We start from the raw sequence: 19,466 nt of genomic DNA, 5'->3' as shown, positions 1-19,466 counted from the left end.
TAATATAACAGTAAGAAACCGGAAGCTACACCGCCAATTTTGATTAGTCTATCCTAAACTGAAATAACATATTATCATAGAATAGTACTAATATATACGTATAAAAAGACCCGATTAACAACGATAAGTAGTAATAAAAATAAATCATTACAAAATGAGTACTTAAAATTATCACAGAACAAATATATAAGTTATACAAGTAGTAACAACAGTTCGTACATTACTGTACTTAGGAATACCGAAATTAGTATAGAAGAGGTACTTGCGGCAACAGCAACGCTGACGGTGGCTGTAGCAGTAGTAATAATCGACAAACCGTAGAAACGTCTGACGCCGCCGACGAAAATTGAGAGAGACGTATATTATGCGTATAAGTGAAAGGATGAGCACGCGAGAAGGGAGTCATTATAAAAAAAAAAAAGACTGGAAACATAAAACGAGATGAGTCGGATCTGGAAACTTTGGAAACAAGTAGTAATCGAAGAACCCGAAAACCTTTACCGTATTCATAAAGTCAATACCAAACGCAGCGGGGTAAGAGATTGGGGGAGGAGTCGGAGACGAGTGCCGACCTCGTCGCCTTCGTGTCCTCGCAGGATCGTTTATGTACGGCGGTGTGTGGTGCGACTGGTGATCGCGGTCGTCTCGTCCGTCGGATGACGTCGGATTAGACGGTGTGCTTGTGGTGGTGTTTGGAGTGACCGGCGTGGTGATGACCGTGAGCGGCCTTGCCGTGGTGTTGGTGAGCGTGTTCGGCGCTACCGCCGTGCTTGTGTCCGTGTCCGAACTTGCCACCGTGGTGGTGCTTGTGGTCGGCGCTACCGTGGTGTTGATGACCGTGTCCGAACTTGCCTCCGTGATGATGTCCGTGTCCGAATTCTCCTCCGTGGTGGTGGGCGTGTTCGGCGCTTCCGTGATGTTCGTGTCCGTGACCGAATTCACCTCCGTGGTGGTGCTTGTGAGCGGCGCTACCGTGATGTTGATGTTTGTGGTCGGCGCTACCGTGGTGTTGATGACCGTGTCCGAACTTGCCTCCGTGATGATGTCCGTGTCCGAAATCTCCGCCGTGGTGATGTTTGTGTTCCGCGCTACCGTGGTGCTTGTGTCCGTGTCCGAATTCTCCGCCGTGATGATGTTTGTGAGCGGCGCTTCCGTGGTGTTCGTGTCCGTGTCCGAATTTGCCTCCGTGGTGGTGTCCGTGTCCGAATTCTCCGCCGTGGTGGTGCTTGTGGGCGGCGCTACCGTGGTGTTGATGTCCGTGTCCGAATTCTCCGCCGTGATGGTGTCCGTGTCCGAAGTCTCCGCCGTGGTGGTGCTTGTGCTCGGCGCTTCCGTGGTGTTCGTGTCCGTGTCCGAATTCTCCGCCGTGGTGGTGCTTGTGAGCGGCGCTACCGTGATGTTGATGTTTGTGGTCGGCGCTACCGTGGTGTTGATGACCGTGTCCGAACTTGCCTCCGTGATGATGTCCGTGTCCGAACTCTCCGCCGTGGTGATGTTTGTGTTCCGCGCTACCGTGGTGCTTGTGTCCGTGACCGAATTCACCGCCGTGGTGATGCTTGTGGTCGGCGCTACCGTGGTGATGATGACCGTGCCCGAACTCGCCTCCGTGATGATGTCCGTGTCCGAATTCTCCGCCGTGGTGGTGGGCGTGTTCGGCGCTTCCCTTGTGGTGGTGTTCGTGGTGTGCCTCGCCGTCGTGTTTGTGCGCGTGTTCCACGTCACCGGTATGGTAGTGCGTGTGCTTTATGACTCTATACGCGATACGACACAATGGGAAAAAAACAAAATTAAACTCAATACTATTGCCTAAACATGGAACTATATGTGTAAAAGACGTATGTGTTGTGTGTGTAGACGGTACACGAAAGCGTAGTACTCGGTTTACACAACACTACATAAATAGTATATCGCAATCGACGACTCTTACCCTTCTGCTACTTCGTTATCGCTCAATTTGGCCGCACCAAAAGACGTCAAGCCGACCAAACACGCGATAGTTATCTGTAAAACATTTTTAAATGGTGCGTTTTTATTATACACATATATATTAAATATACGTATCGTCGTAAGGTCGTTTCCGGGTAATCTATGTGCGTGCGTGTGTGTATAACGGTTGTAGCTCGTATATACGCGAATCACCAAGTGGGTGGTGGTAGTTTTACGTAAGGGGGTTGGTTCGGGGAAGCTAGCTGCAGCGATAAAAATCCACTGCCGAAAAGCCGTAAAACCTCGAACAAATTATTTGAAAAACATTAAAAAGCCAACTCTACTTATGTTTCATAAAACTTAACGACTAGTTTTGTACTTTTTCTCTACCACACGTATATACACGTGTATCTGAATGTGTGTGTGCGTATATACAGTTTTTTCCTTTTCTCTTTTCTTTTTACGATCGTAACGTAGACCGCCAGTACTTTACGATCCGTAACGAAGAGACGCGTCCCTTATACGAGTTTATACGTCGTACCCCCTAGGAGGTTTTTATGGGATGCTGAACGGAAAAAAATAAAAGCAAAAAACTTGGTTGTTTACACGGAACGCCGTCCACGCCATGGATCGTCGTTTGGAGAATACGGGAGCGGGTTTTTACGGTCGCAGACTAATAAAAATTTATTGGAATTGTAATAAAAACCCGAACAACGTTTACATGTAGTTATATATATATGTACACACTGTTTTTTATATACAAGGTATTGCCATTGGATGTACGAGTTGCGGCGCGGTATATTCACTTAAAAGTGCGATTAAACTCGTAAAAATTGTTCCTTCATTGTAACGAAACTTCTCTATAATACGGTATAGAGGTGTAGAAAAAGTGCGACTTCATGCGTATATATGAGCGTGTATATTGTATTATTTTTTTTATAATTTATGTGTAATGATAAAAATGATAAAAAGTAAAGAAAATTCATGTTCGAATATAAAACTATTGTATACACGTATTTCAAATTATATGTAAATATTAAATTGTAAAATATTTAAATAAAATTGTACTTACCAGAGGAGTTATAGAACCCATGTTTGTTTGAATATATCTATATGTATTGGCACGATATTGTTAGTCAAACGAAGGAAAGACTGATTGTGGTACTGTTGCTGCGGTCGTCTGGAGTTTATATATGAAACCTAAATCCCACGGTGGTGGGAAAATCGGCCCGGAAAAGCGGGTAACACACCACCACCACCGTCATCATCGTCAACCACTACCACTATACCACGGTAACAATAACCCGTCGCACATAGGCGGCGGTAGCACCTTTCACGGCGGCGGCGGTTTCGAAACACGCACTCACTTGCTACAGCAACGGAGCTGCGGCCTTCGCGCGGGCGGAAAATCATTTTTCACATATATACATACATACATTTTACTTTTTTTTCTTTCTATATCAGCGGCGTAAGGTTACGATAATAATGGTCGACCTCCGAGTACGTACCGTACGTACGTACGTATACGGTACACCCGCACCGTCGGCTGCGATTCGTCACAAGTAGGTAGAAAAAAAATGTATATAAAATTCACCAAACGCGTGTATAACGCGCGTATATGCACATAATATACATGGTCGTCACACAATAGAAATACGCGACACGTTCGAAATACGACACATACCGCGCAAATAGCCCGTGAAGCTGTTTTCGCAACCCCCGACGACGACCACGACGACGGCGACGACCTGCACCTGTATGTACGCGACCGTGGTATATTCGCCTATGTAATATATATATATAATATACGCTCACCTTACATCGCGTATAAGAACCGTGTAAAAACGGTATACGGCGTCGGTAATAAGGAAAAGAAAATTTGCAAGGTCGACGACGGCGCGGCGGACAAGCGGTACACGTCGTATATTATACGAAATAATGGTAAAAAATTTTCAACGCCCGTGTGTGCGCATTGCCCCATACGCGCTTTGTCGTTTGTTATATGTTTTGTATAATATGGCCGTAACGACAATAAACTCGACGATGGCAACGTTAACCATAAGTTATGGCACGTATATTCACGACTTTAGGCTTTCTTTTTTCTTTATCGTGTATTTAGATTAATGGGAAAGACTTTCGTACTTTACAATCATCGACAGTTGTTATAAAGTCAGTATTCTCGCTATACCAATAACAATATGTCGTTTAAAAAACATTTATTTGTTTGATATTTTACGTCAATGTACAAAAAAACATATACCTACAACATCAAAATATATTATACCTATTATCAATAGTAGACTGCAGAATAGTCCGAATAGCGTTTCGAAAACTTCCCAAATAATCACGTTCGTTTTTGATATCTATATATTCTGCAGTATTGTTACAATAAAATGTGACGAAAACATGTTCCAGAACTATATATATTTATACCTACTTCGATAAAATAGGCTACAATTCTACTTATAAACCAATTTACTAAATGATAGGTATGTCCACATATATATTACAATTAAATCCTTTTTAAATGATAAAGTAAATGTTAGATATAGATACTACAAAAAATTGTTTAAGCTTATTGTTAATTTCAGAAGACATACCTATATAAGTAGGTACCTACAATCTGCATTAGTTTTTTGTATACCCATACGAGTTATGTAGATACCCAAAACGTATTATATGGGCAGATAAATATTCTAACATATAATTAAATTATATTTATGTAGATTTTAAGGTATGTTAGTATAGTATAGTTACTAACAACATAATTATCGCGACATACACCAAATAAGAAATTTAATTCAATCACACGTAATAACATATCGTGTTAATCTAAATACAAATATTGTTAAATAACATTATTAAATATAGCACTTATACTATATAGTTGTTTGAAATGCAGACAATGCCTAATTCGATAGTTTAGTAATCATATGAAATACGTTTTTATATATAAGTACTTAATATGTCATAGGTATTGTCCAATAACTCTATTATAACATTGGTCGATTCGAATAATTTACAAAATTCGTTGAAGTAGGCTAGTGCCAATTTGCTTGTCTTATAGAAGCTAGGGATTATTAATTAATGTAATGAATAGAATATATTTGATATTAAATCAGTTTCCGAATACCTTCAGACAATTTTAAATTATTTCACTACAAACAATATGATGAAAAACCCCATTAAATATTGATTTTTGATTTTTATACTCAAATATTGTTAACTGTATTAATAATTTTCGTAAAAATGATAACTTATAGATTTAAACCGTGATTACGAATTAAAACAATAAGCAAAATCGTGAAAAATATTCAATATCTATAGATCATAATATTTAAAAATGATAGTTGGATAGTTGGGATACCGTGAAATATAATGTATGATATTTACAAAATATGCACGATGCAGCGAAAAATTCGTAAAAGTTCTGAAATTATTGGTTAATCTTACATTAAGTCATTCATGACCTTGTTATTTTATCTTTTTTTAAGGTAGGTATTCAATTATTTTTTTATATTGTCCTTAAATTTCTAAATAGAATGCAAAAATGCTTACATAATTTAAGCCTAGAAAATGTATAACATTTAAAATTTCATGGTCTTCGACGTGTCAATATACGTAAAAAATGTCACTCGGACACATGTTTACCGTCAAATTGATTATGGGACGACTTGTCTAAACTGGAACATGATATAGCTATATAACAGTTCGTTGAAATAACCATCGTCAAAAGACGGCTCGAAATTGATTGATTTATGATTATTTTAAGCAGTAGGTACCTTGAGTATTTTATCGTATTTTTAATAAAAAAAAATCCACTAAATATTCTATTTTCAGTTAATAAAGTAGATGAAATTAAAAAAAAATACATGACAAATATTATGTATTGGTGAAAAAGCTGTACCACGGCAGTAGGTATATAACATAGATTATTAGATAACACTGTACGGATCAATGTGTGATTCGTGTTGCAGAATATAGACGTGACGTGGAAAATAATGACACATAGTATACGTTATGTGTATATAGACTTTATACTATAGACTATAGGTATTAGACACTTCAAATCATAAAAAAGACAGTTGTGAAATTGAGAAAATAAAATTTACGATTTGATAGTTTATATTCGTATAAGAAACTTTTTCAAAAGCAATATTTGTACAACTATGTAGATACCTAATCGGTAAAACTGGTTTAAAATAACAAATGTAGGTATATGTGTCAAAATGTACACAAAAGTCGCAACGGAGTACTTTTAAATATATTATAAAAAGAAACCAGTTACGTCACGTACAAGTTTCCATTTGACGCAATCACAAATAATGATAATAAAATAAGAATTTTTGGAACGAACTAAATGGCAAAATAGGATTTAAGACAAATAAAATACCGTTAAAATTGTACAAGTATATAATGACATCGAGCATGTTTATATAAAGTTGAGCTTATGCGCGGTCACCCGAAACATTGTGTAATAAACACGATTATAAATTTAAAACACCATTTAATCCTTGGTTGAAAATTTACGATTATTACAGAATGTATACTAATTTAATGCAGGATTTGAAAATATATAGTTACTTAATTTGAGTTCATAATGGACCAAAAGTTGCGCGTTAGTTAATATTTTTATGCACACTTATTATTTATTGATGTGTAGTGGTATAAAAATACATAACACACTTTTTTTACTTCTATCCTAAGATTTATTTTCCAAGCATTTAACCAGAAACGCATTCAAAATATATCTTAATTATACAAAAGCGAACGCTGAAAAAAAGGGAGAGGCAACCGATGTATATATATCTACCCTGCTGGTTTTACGACTATTTATCTTTCTCCGGGGACGCTTTTTTTTTATTATTGTTATTCTTTTTACGAAAACATAGCGCCACGGACGTATTGTACAATATATCAAATTGTACTTTATATAATACACAGAGACACTTTTTAGAGCTCATTAAACCATCGTCGCCGTTGTAAATTTTATTCCTTTTTTTCCCGGACATAAACCGTACTATATATACATTACTATATGATAATACAACAACAAGACGATATTATATTGTTATATTTTCGCAGTAATGTGTGCAAAAATAAAACGTTAGACTACAGGTTCCGGTCGTGTCGACAGCATCGTCAACAGTATCCGCGTGTGTCATCCGGCGCGCAGAATCCTGGACCGAGTGTAACCACCACGCCGTCGTGTAGTCGCGGCGCTAATTGCCGCTTTAAACTGCCCCCAGGTCCCACCTCCACGAAATTGTTATGCAGTGGCGTTGGCGGGGAATTCCACGTAACGGCGGAGGGGAGAGACACCAAGACCGCAACAGGCGCGACCGAATTCGCTCCCACCGATCTCCCCCGAGAAGAAATTTTCCCGTTTTTCACAATATATACGTATAGTATGTACGCTAGTACGTGTGCGTGGTACACAATAATTTGTATAAGACATAATATAATATATATATATTTAATATGAACGCGGTGCGGACCCACACGCGCATTGACCATAGCTCAGTCACGAAACCCGAGGCCAACGGACACGAACTGGTCTCGTCTCAGTACCGTCGTGTGCGCGGCGGCGATGTTAGAATTTTCTTTTTCCCACAAGTGCAATCGTATCTTTCTATATGTATTAATATAACATAATATCATAATGCACCACCTATTGGCGTGAACGTGTTGGCAGTGCTGCGGAAACAACCACGGACGAGGCCGCGACGACAGACGACTGACGGGACCGACGACAGGCAACGTACACGCGCTCACCACACCACCAGATTATTTATATACACGACAACACGTCGTATATAATATGATATTCGAGGATTCGACGACGATAATATATCATAACACATGGAAGGAAGAAGACGCGACATGTTGCTGGCGACTCGAGACGAAACCACCACGTCGCCCCTAACACTGCTGCTGGCCACGGCATAATAAACGTATAATATATTATAAACGTACCAGCAGAAGGGTTGTAAATGCGACGCGCCGCTCGTAAATAAACGATGCGACTCCGGTGCACATAATATTATTATTATACATTATGTAGGTACGGGTATTGTGTTTGTAAAATATATACACCTATGCACATTATAAACTGACGAGGGACTATATACAGGGACGACGGTATATTATGATAGAGGGTGAATCGGAGGGTCGTCGTCGTTGCGCGACCGATTTTCTACTGTTTTTTTTCACGTTTTCGAGTAGGTCCTTGACAAACGCCGTGGGCGCAGTGCTTAATCGAGTAAGTATTATAATATATATATACACACACACACACATATATATCATCGTATACATGTATAGATATATTATGCTGCACGACGGGCGTGTGGGCATGTGCGATAATATTTTATGTCGGTGTGCGTGTTTATTTTATACAAAGCGAATAAAAAAAAATGCGCACAAATCAGTCTCGGATTTTTAACGGGAAAATTTATCACCGAAAAGAAAAACATTCATGCGCGTCGACCCTCCCCGCACGTAACATTAAAAAAACCGCACGTTCGACCGACGTGCAATTTATAATGCGTAACGTTTATGATATAATATATATACATTATACGCGTCTGCAGCTGACCGCCGCCGCCGCCGCCGTCGTCGTCGTCGTCGTAGTAATGATCTCGCGAACACGAAAACCGATGTTATACGTTCAAATATAAATCTTATTCGGCTCGTTCGGACAAATTGGTTTTCTCGGGAAACATGAGTTATAATGTATCGAGTCGATCGGTGTGAAACACGCGTGGTCTATACCCGATTTTAAATGCCCATAACTCGTGTCGGTTAACAATCCCCATATGGAAGAAAGAAAAAAAAACGCACGCCGCTCTGCGTGTACCTGCAGCAGCAGCAGCAGGTATATAACATATACCCGGTAAACGACATTATATTATATTATATACCGTGTATATATGCGTGTACACTGCAGTATATACACTCGTCGTCGTCGTCGTCGTCGAACAAAGAGGAAGCGATCGACAGAGAATTTCTCTCCAAATATGTACAAGACGTATAATATATAAAAAAAAAATAAATAATACAGTATATAACGTCGTCGACGGGCCCGCCGGGGGATCGGGTACGGCGGGACGAGTTTTTTCTTCTCCTCTCCGTTTTATACGTTATTATTATTATTATTACTGAATAGGTATATTATGCGCGCGTATATAACATTATAATATGTAAAGACTTCGCGCGCGCGCGCCCGCTCACACACACGCACACGTATACACGCCGACACACACACATAGGTACTACACACACAGTAGCTGCTGGCCCGAAGGCCGACGACCGACGTTATTATTTATTTTTTTTTATTTTTTTTCCACATACATTTTCCGTATATGCCTCTCGATAATAATAATAATTATTACTATCGCGCGGCAGTTATTATATACTTCCACGGACCGGTTTCTCGTTGGCAGTTTATAAACGCGCGCGTATGTCTGCGGGCACACCTGTAAAGTCCCCTTCGATATTTTTCTTCTTCTTCGCGGCCGTCTCTTCTGCACGATTGTGCGTGCGTGAGGGGGGGAAAGAAAAAAAAAGAATACGGGTATGCGCGTACCTATGCTATGTACGTCGTCGTGTTTTTTTATCGCGTTTAAAACGCGCGTCCGTGTAGATTTAGTTGCCTATTACCACCGGGATATTACCTGTCGATATCCGATAGCGTGAAACACGAGTCTATTGCACTGGCGCGCCCGCCACAAGCGTTCATCGTTATACGTATGCCCCACGGTCGTTAATGAAAAAAAAAAAACACTGCCCGGTCGTACCCGTGTGGGCCCAAAGCCGAAATCGACTCGAGTGCAGTGTTTATGCCTTGTAATTGTAAAAACCGATAGGATAATGTGGCGCGGCTTAATGACATGCCCCGCGAGTAAGAAAAAACCGAAATAATTATTGTACAAACGTAACAATACACTATAAACTATATAATGACTAATCCGGACACGCATATCCTTTCAGGGATTGTGTTATTTCGGTGTTGAGCAGGTGGGACGCGTTTTTCTGAAATCCACGATGCACAGCCCCGCACACACCGTATATAAAATGATTATATTATATTCTATGTATAGACTCTGCCGGATGAGGGGAGTATAGAAAAACGACGGTCGACGACGACTTCTTTCGAGACTATTATATATAAATAAATACCACGACCCACCGTCATTATAAGGGTCCTATTTCCTTTTCATAGCTTTTATACGCGGCCGATTATATTCCCTTCTTCTTAGTTATTGCGTCTATATACATATCCGTGTTCCGCAGGTTTACACAACAGGCGGTTATATATAGGTATATAAAAAGGGACTTAATATATCACGCCATATATCTCGTATACATTATATTTCGTTCGCAAACACACGCTGATATGCATCTACCGTCGAACCGTTATTGTCACAGTGGAATGGTGCGACTCGATTCGCTCGTCGTCACGAAGTCGGCGTGAAAAACGATTCGTGAAAAAGCGTTTAGTCCGTCACTCTGTACATACATCATTATTATATTATTATGTATAATACAAAATTACCGAACGACTCTGGTGCGCTAACGATGCCCGCCCATAATACCTAATTGGACGTGGTCCTTGCAAGACGGTCGCGACTCGTCGTCGTCGTCGGTGCGTGTGGTCTGTGAGTCCGACCGAAGCCGATCGCTTCGAGAAGACGCGTTAGGACTTCATAGTCGCGGCGGGCGGGTGGATAAAAAAATAATATAAAATAATAATAATTGGAGATATCCCAGACAGATATTATCTGCGGTACGTAATTTATTATATACATGTAAAAATTCCGAGCTGTTCGCGTGACGAACAACACCGATGCGTGACGGCACCGGCGGCAGCGGCGGGACAGGTGGACGAGTGGCAGTGCGAGAGGGCGTTAAAGACTGTACGAAGACCCCCGCCCACTACTCTACTTGTGTGTATGTATAATAATAATATTATAATAATATATAGGTACACGTAATAATAACACACGCGTATACCGTGGTACATATAATATAATATTATATAGATACGCACACACGCGGTCCGGTAATGATGTACATGTAATGTTATGAGCAGAAGATAGTCGGGGTGAAGCGCACCGGTTGATCGGGTGTGGGAGCGGGGGTGTGCGTGTGCGTGAAAAGAAGGGGAGGATTTACGATTGATTTATTTCGCTCGCCCGTGTGACCGAACATACATCAGTCGCGCGCGATTTGACACACGAAATGCGGCCGATGCGATCAGACATGCCGCTGCACAGGCTGAAACAATACGACACGGCGACGGTGCGAGTATCGCGTCGTCGGAAAGACTCTGCAACACCGCCCGCCGAGTTTATTGTACTCTTTTCCGGTATATATGTATACAATTTTTTTTTCGCTCGTGTTCCATTAACCGTGACAGTCCCCCTCAAAAACGAAAATCTTCACTCTGCCGGCCTGCACGGCCGATAAATTATACCGTGAGAAATGTTTACAAATATATATACTGCACACACACAATATAATAATAATATGTGAGACGCCGTTTATACACCGTGGAAACGAGACGGAAGGAGTGCGGCGGCGGCGGCGGGGAGAGCGGCTCAATCATTAATTTCGATAATGAATTTAAGGAGAGAAAAGTCGAAAAAAAAAAAAAAAACTATAAACAACTAAAACGAGAACGGACGCGACTCTGTCACGGTGTTATTCCCGAGGCCGATGGATCGTAACGACGACGACGGGATCCACGGTATAATTACCCAGAAGTTCACGACCCGTAACAGCCGGGCGATAAACGCGGTTTTTTTTTTTTATTATTATCGTCGATCGCCTCTGCAGCCACCACCGACACATGGCGCGACGACCACAATCTACGACGACCGCATAACACGACAAATATATAATATCGCTATTACTCGCGGACACACGTACGATCGACCGTCATCGGACGCGGTCGCGAGCACACATTGTGAGATTCGCATCGCGGGCGCGATTTGGTCGTCGTGAGAAACCCGCAAAAACGTGGCGGGCGGGCGGACGACGGCACACGCGCCCGTCATCGCCGTCGCCGCTTTCACCGACCGAGAGACACCATACGACGTGCGAGAAATTAAAAACAATACAAAATACGGTGTGTCGGCGGCGGTTATAATGCCGCGGTTAACCGCTCCGAGTATATATTATGTGCGTAATGAACACCCGTGGGTGGAACTGCTTTTTGTGGGTCATTCCGCGATCGCGTGTGTGTGTGCGAATTCCGTTGGCGTCACCCTCTATTCTCGAGCGCCACAACTCGACGACGAAGAGCGACTCGCAAATCGTGTTCGGCCGGATTAATTATTATCGCGATTGCCGCCACCGCCGCCGCCGAGAGTAAGTTAATGAAGTATACGCGTGTAAAACATTATAATTTATAATGATACGTTGTTTTACAGCGTTAGTGTACGATATTCCACCGTCGAATTAATACGCGGCGGCGATTCACATCGGCAGTTTGAAACGCGCGTAACGACCGCGGTAAACGCTTTCGGATCGTTACGGCGACCGTATTTATTATAATGTTATAAAATAAAATACGACGCAGACGGCGATCACGTCCTCGTCGTGACCTCGCGCGCGCTGCAGTGGTCTAGCGGTCTAGCCGCGTAATGTACACGTCGCGCGTCGTTTTATCGAAGACCAACCGAGACGCCGCCGCCGCCCGTCTTGCCATGACTATAATTAGCGGCGGCGGCGAAACCCCGAGAGCAATAACTCGAACCACTCGTCGCACAAAGATTACGCGACGAGAGCACACCGCGTCGTTTAACTCCCCTCCACCCCGACTCGAAAGTAATATCGTCGTCGTCGTCGACGTCGTCGAGTACCATTAAAATGTATTTATAAAGCGCGCCCGAAAAAAAAAAAACCTCTTTTATATTATGACTACTACTACAACATTCGAAAATGTCAATTTTCCGTTTAGCCCTCCTCCCCGGATTTTATTTTTATTATTGTATTATTACATTATATCGTTATTGACGAGCGCGCGCGCGCGGGACGCGGAGCACGTCATTATATTATTATACCGACGTACGGCGCGCACACAGACACACACTATATACGCGTGTATTATATACGGACACGTTTTTATTACAAATTCAACCAATGCACCTCCGGGGGGTGCCCATTGTGTGCACCGTGCCGGGTTCGCACGAGAAACCGGTGTGGGGTCCCGAGGGTTAGCGGGCGGTCTGTGCCGGCGCAGTGGTGCCCAAATTTTTGGCGACCGCGGGACGGTTAGGAATTCGTTCCGTTGGAAGAGAAAAAAAATCAAATAAAATTCAAACACCACCAACACAATGAAATAATAATATATATTATGCGCACGTCGTCGTTGTCGTGTAACTAACTGCTGAGCGTGTATAATAACGAGCCAGGACGCGCGCACACACACCGTTGTTATCTAAATAGTCGTGGAAATGTGCCAATAGTTCAAAGGTACAGTGGCGATTCGATCGTTTTTCGCGTGAATACGATTTATGTGTGTGTGTTATGTGTTATATATATATATACACATTTATACGTACACCGTATAATATAGGATGTGTGTGTATATCATATACATATACACCGCGCATGCACGCCGAATCACACACGCGTCGTTTTTAAATGCCGCCGTCTAAATCTGTTCTCGATAAGAACACACGCGTTACGTAATGTACACGACAACCGAGAGTGGGTACGATGTATTTTTTTTTTTTTTTAAATAATAAATATCTATTACTACCTTTCTATACGTCTATTTAATATACTCGAAAAAAACGACTTATAAATTATATTTTGCGCTGATAATATTCATAACGTAACAACGTATTGCGTGTAATGAAGTGCGTGTTAAAATCGCTTACCGGGTGCCGGGCAGCGGCCGCTACAGCTGCTGCGTTCATCGTGGCTGCGGCGTACATGACGTGTTAGCAGCTCATGGCCGCAAAATCAAATGTCACTCGGTTTAATCGACGGCGGACGGACGAAATCGTATGCGCGCACACACGCGGTCGTCGAACAAAACGGAACAACAACGGAAAAGGCGGTCGTAATAATCTCCGAAAAACGTTGACGGACGCCGCGACGCACACCGGGGCACGGGCACAGACGACGCACGAAATCGGCGGTTATAAAATCTCGATATCCTCCGCGGATATATTATTATCGCACTGAACGCGATGCGAAATGCACACGTAAACCGATTCGATATGGCGGGCACACCGGCGCGAAAAAATAATAATAAAATTAATCAACGATTAGGTACGATCGGACACACCTGACGATGTTATACTCGTCGGACACACGTGATCGTTTGTCGCGGTGTTTCGTCGGAGACGCACGTTTAAGATATTTTATATATATTTTTTTTTTTGGAAAACAAATCAAAACACAATAAAAAAAAAAAAAATATTATTATTATCAATACACCAAAACACAACTTTGCGCGAGAACGGGCCCGTCGTGAGTGCGGCGCGCGTAATATAAATACGTAGCACGGACCGCGTAAACACTGTACGAAGACCAACGGAGCACTGAAGAGGAGCCGTCGACTGAGCCGGTGTGTGAACACGGACGCCCCGCCGCGCCCCGCTCGTCCGACGCACACGTACACGCTCACACACACGCACACGGACGCGCGCACACACAAGGCTGATGGTCCTCCGCTCCCCGCCGCGCCGGCAGTAAACAAAACGATCGCCCCGACGGTGCGGTGTACGACGACGACGACGACGACGGCGTGGCGGGCCGGGGCGGGGCGGCGTCAGTATCGGTGGCGACGGAGGGGTCGCGCAGGGGTCCAGAAAAAATCGAACCTAAAACCCATGGAAGACGTGTAGCGTGGCGTGTGCGTGTGTGCGTCGGCGGTCCATGTACGCGCGCGCGTGTGTGTGTGTGCGCGCGGCGGGTACGAGGGGGGTGGAACATTGAAAAAAGACCTTTTCACAAAATGGCCGCCCACTCTTTACACTAGAGCGAAAACCCTCTTGCTTCTTTTTCCAATAACACAAAAGGTCTCTTCAATTTTATTCTTTTTTTTTTTTTCTCTCCTCTTTCTCCTCCCCGTCGTTCTCTCTCGTCGTATACACGCGCGCACACAACACACCGTCCCGTCCCGCGCGCCGCGTCACACGCCGTCCGCCCGCCCGCCCGGCGGATCAGAAGGGTTTGAAAAGTTCCCCCGCGCGCGACAGACCCGCCCCTGCCGCCGCCGCATCGTCGCCGTCACTCCACTGATTTCATCGTTCCCCGATTCCCCGCCGCCGCCGCGGCCGACGCTCTGTCACACTCACACTCTCTCGCGCGCGCGGCGCAAAGCTCTCCGGTAGTTTGCACAAATATAGCAGCCGCATTCGAGCCATCCCTCCGCCGCCGCCGCCGCGCCGCCTTTGCAGCCCCTTCACCCCCCGTTCGCCGCCCCGCCCGCCAGACCGCATCGGCTGTTTGGTCCCTTCTGATTACCAGTATCGCTCCGCCGGCCCCGGGCCCCCAGCAAAACCCCAACACGCAAGCGGGCCCGTACGGTTTTTTTCACGTTTACCAGCCGCGGCTCCACGTGGAGCACGCCGTGACGGCGGCCAATGCGCTGCCGACGCGGCGCCTGTTCGCAATGAGCCGTCGACCAGTCGCGTACCGCGGCCGTCCAATCGCGGCCCGTCTGGCGCACCGTTGTCGCGTAGCAACCGGTCGGCTCCACGTGGAGCCTCGCGCAAACACGGATCCCGGGGAATATTAAAAATTTAAAAGGAAAAATGTTTTTTTCGCTCTCCGTCTCGCTCTCTCTCGCTCGCTCGCTTTGTGTGTGTGTGTGTGCGTGCGCCTCCCGTCTCGCTCGCCACTCCGCGTTCTCTCTCTCTCGCTCGCTCGCTCACTCCTCTTTTTCCACCGCTGTGACCGAGTGAGTGGCGTCGACGATGTGGCCGGTCGGAGCGGAGGTGGGGTGGGGTATAGTAGTAGTTGTATGGTATAGTGTGTGTTGTAGTAGTATAGTAGTTTTACTGGTACTAGTGGTAGTAGAGTGGCGCGGCGGCGGCGGCGAAGGGCAAAAAATAACAAAAAAACTTTTACCTGGTTTTTTTTTCCGATCGACCATTTCAACCTTTTTTTTTTTTTTGTTGTTTTGTTTTTTTTTTATTTTATTTTTTTTTGTTCTGGACACACAATTGGATTATCTTCTATCTATAGGACGCGACCGACGCTACCACCACCGCCTCCGCCGCCGCCGCGCAGAGTGTGACAAACCGTGTTTTATTTTGAATAATAATAATATATTATATAAATTTCAAAATAACAAAACGCGTAATATAAATGTAAAATAATATTGTACGTCATATATCGTGAACTCGCTTACAGGGCGGCGGTACACGTGTATTTGGTACATTATTATTACGACCGGCCATCGACGGACACACATCATATTATTATTTGTACACGCGGTCCCGAGAGTCGTCGTTTGATTAAAAACTGCAGTACCGAATAAAATACGAATATACTATATAAATACATCGATATTATTATTATTCTCGTGCCCTCGGCCAATACCGCTTTTGTTATTACGGTTTTTTTTTTCTCTTTCGCCGCCGCCGCCGCCCACCGCCGGCTTATTACGAAATTGATGACAATACTCCCATTTAATGGGAGCCTTGGACTGTGTTTAATTTTTCGTGTTTTTTCATTGCTTCACGGTACGACGATAATGTTATTATCACAATATCGTCTGACCGTCGTGGCGGAACGACGACGACGACGACGACGACTACGATGACTACTATATAATATGATGGCTCGGCCGACCGAAATCATGGTTTTCATTATAATGTGTAATAATATGTATTATTATTATATTATATATATTATATATAAAACGCGTATATTCCGAGGGAATTAAACGGGAGAGCGTGTGTATGATGCGAAACGTCACCGACGCGTATATATCATTATATATTTATATGCACTGTATACGTCGTATATTATATGTATAGAATATATACTTTTTAGTTTTCAGAATTACCTACTACCTACGTATAAAATACGTATAAAGGAAACGCGCGCATATATAAGAGGGATTTGAATAACACGCCATATTATGCCTACAGCTGCAATACCGCATAAAATAATAATAATAAAAAACGCTCACAAATCGTTTCTTTATCGATTTATCGGTTTTTGTTATAATTATTTATTACAATATTTTTTTTCTCGCGTTTTTTTTTTACTCTCTTAGCGATTTGTCTTTTGTTTATAATATTATATTATATTATGTTATACCTTGTACACACACGCGCGCGCGCGCGACTAACATATATTATACATTATATTACGTACATCTATATTATTATAATAATATATAACGTACGAGCGGTATACCTCTACGTGTATATGAAAAATTATGTCGCGTCGACTCGTTTACACAATGCCTGCAACTCAAACACGCGGCTGTGGAGAATAACACACAAATAATAGTAGTTATCGGCTAAGCAAATACGCGACAAAACGGCAAACAATGTGGAACCGGCTAATTGTGTGCTTTATATACGCGAGCGCGTGCGTGCGCGTTCACACACCGCAACAGCAAACGGGTCATAAATCCTTTACAATATTGACGAGTTGCAAAGGCTAAAACACTCGCGGCGGGCGTTACGCGTACACGATATGTATGAGCAATAACAATATATTATATTATATGTTATACCTTGTACACACACGCGCGCGCGCGCGACTAACATATATTATACATTATATTACGTACATCTATATTATTATAATAATATATAACGTACGAGCGGTATACCTCTACGTGTATATGAAAAATTATGTCGCGTCGACTCGTTTACACAATGCCTGCAACTCAAACACGCGGCTGTGGAGAATAACACACAAATAATAGTAGTTATCGGCTAAGCAAATACGCGACAAAACGGCAAACAATGTGGAACCGGCTAATTGTGTGCTTTATATACGCGAGCGCGTGCGTGCGCGTTCACACACCGCAACAGCAAACGGGTCATAAATCCTTTACAATATTGACGAGTTGCAAAGGCTAAAACACTCGCGGCGGGCGTTACGCGTACACGATATGTATGAGCAATAACAATATATTATATTATATGTTATACCTTGTATACACACACGCGCGCGCGCGACTAACATATATTATACATTATATTACGTACATCTATATTATTATAATAATATATAACGTACGAGCGGTATACCTCTACGTGTATATGAAAAATTATGTCGCGTCGACTCGTTTACACAATGCCTGCAACTCAAACACGCGGCTGTGGAGAATAACACACAAATAATAGTAGTTATCGGCTAAGCAAATACGCGACAAAACGGCAAACAATGTGGAACCGGCTAATTGTGTGCTTTATATACGCGAGCGCGTGCGTGCGCGTTCACACACCGCAACAGCAAACGGGTCATAAATCCTTTACAATATTGACGAGTTGCAAAGGCTAAAACACTCGCGGCGGGCGTTACGCGTACACGATATGTATGAGCAATAACAATATATTATATATTATATGTATATTATATGTAGTAATTATCGTGTAATTATGATGTTATGTTATTATAATAATAAATTTATAATTATTGCTTACAAGCGTTTAGGTATATATAAACTTTTATATACACACACACACACACATATATAGGATATAATATTATATACGTTCAGAACAATAAATATTCGTTTACCATTATATTATTGTATATATACCTACCTCCTACTTTTAAAGTTAAACAATATTATTATACGCTATAAAAATGCATATTATATATAGGTAGTTAATATACCGCACAATATATATGTATAATTGATCGGCGGTGGGGAAACAAATCGACCGGACGCCACTTGCAGCGCTAAATAAAACTATACCATAACATTATATTATACACGTATATATAATGTAATATGGCGTAATGAGGGGTTTTTTTTTGTATTTAATTTCTATCACACGCATGAAAGCGGCGGAGGTCTCTCATTATTTTTTTATTGCGACGATTTCGGTCGGAGAGAGCGAAAAAGTACACACTGCTGAAAAAAAAAACGAAAGAAAATAATGTAATAAAACAACAAACACGCACGTCATCGTCGCGCGCCGTCAACGACCCTTAATACTCGACTATATGCATACTTCCCTCGGTCGTATATTGTACATAATATATATATATATATAACGTGTTAAATAAAGCCATACGACCGCACCCCACGGGATCATCCGGAGACACGTGTATAATGTTCCAAACGGCGAGGCGGAGGCCAATACTCACTCGTCGTCGTCGTCGTCGTCGACGTCGTATATAGCCGTCGCCGTCCCCTTCGTTATAATGACCCGCGGGTAAAGTGGCACCCTCTGCGTCATTATATCATAAACTGACGCCCACGAAACCTTCGCCGCCACCGACCCCCGACTCGCGCGACCAATCGATATCTCTCGACGACCGTAAGTATATATATTTATCGTACACATATATATATCTGATATTATACACACGAGTAT

The 19,466-nt window shown here is 42.7% G+C and overlaps 2 protein-coding genes across 5 annotated transcripts in view; both read right to left on the bottom strand.

Annotated features, from left to right (window-relative positions):
• Window positions 1-14,598, bottom strand: part of LOC114121096 (transducin-like enhancer protein 4) — a 41,549-nt gene extending 26,951 nt beyond the window's left edge. For all 4 annotated transcript variants that reach the window (XM_050203989.1, XM_050203991.1, XM_050203988.1 and 1 more), the window contains exon 1: window positions 13,818-14,598. In XM_050203989.1, the coding sequence (XP_050059946.1) occupies window positions 13,818-13,874 (57 nt within the window). In that variant the 5' untranslated portion in view covers window positions 13,875-14,598. The remainder of the gene's footprint in view (window positions 1-13,817) is intronic.
• Window positions 419-4,189, bottom strand: LOC114121088 (histidine-rich glycoprotein-like). Its single transcript, XM_050203993.1, has 3 exons — window positions 2,999-4,189; window positions 1,928-2,001; window positions 419-1,751 (listed from the first exon to the last, which is right to left on the bottom strand). The coding sequence occupies exons 1-3, from the start codon at window positions 3,017-3,019 to the stop codon at window positions 668-670; spliced, it is 1,179 nt and encodes a 392-aa protein (XP_050059950.1). The 5' UTR covers window positions 3,020-4,189; the 3' UTR covers window positions 419-667.
• Window positions 14,599-19,466: the final 4,868 nt, after the last annotated feature.

Source organism: Aphis gossypii, chromosome 3 (genome assembly GCF_020184175.1).
Source record: "Aphis gossypii isolate Hap1 chromosome 3, ASM2018417v2, whole genome shotgun sequence".
Taxonomy (NCBI): domain Eukaryota; kingdom Metazoa; phylum Arthropoda; class Insecta; order Hemiptera; family Aphididae; genus Aphis; species Aphis gossypii.
This window is presented reverse-complemented; position numbering and strand designations above follow the sequence as displayed.

Excerpts from the sequence above, each read along its gene's own strand:
- LOC114121088 (XM_050203993.1), bottom strand. The coding sequence starts at position 3,019 with ATGGGTTCTATAACTCCTCTG. Across the intron at positions 2,002-2,998 it reads TGGGTTCTATAACTCCTCTG|ATAACTATCGCGTGTTTGGT; the intron begins GTAAGTACAATT and ends AATGTTTTACAG. Across the intron at positions 1,752-1,927 it reads GATAACGAAGTAGCAGAAGG|AGTCATAAAGCACACGCACT; the intron begins GTAAGAGTCGTC and ends TATCGCGTATAG.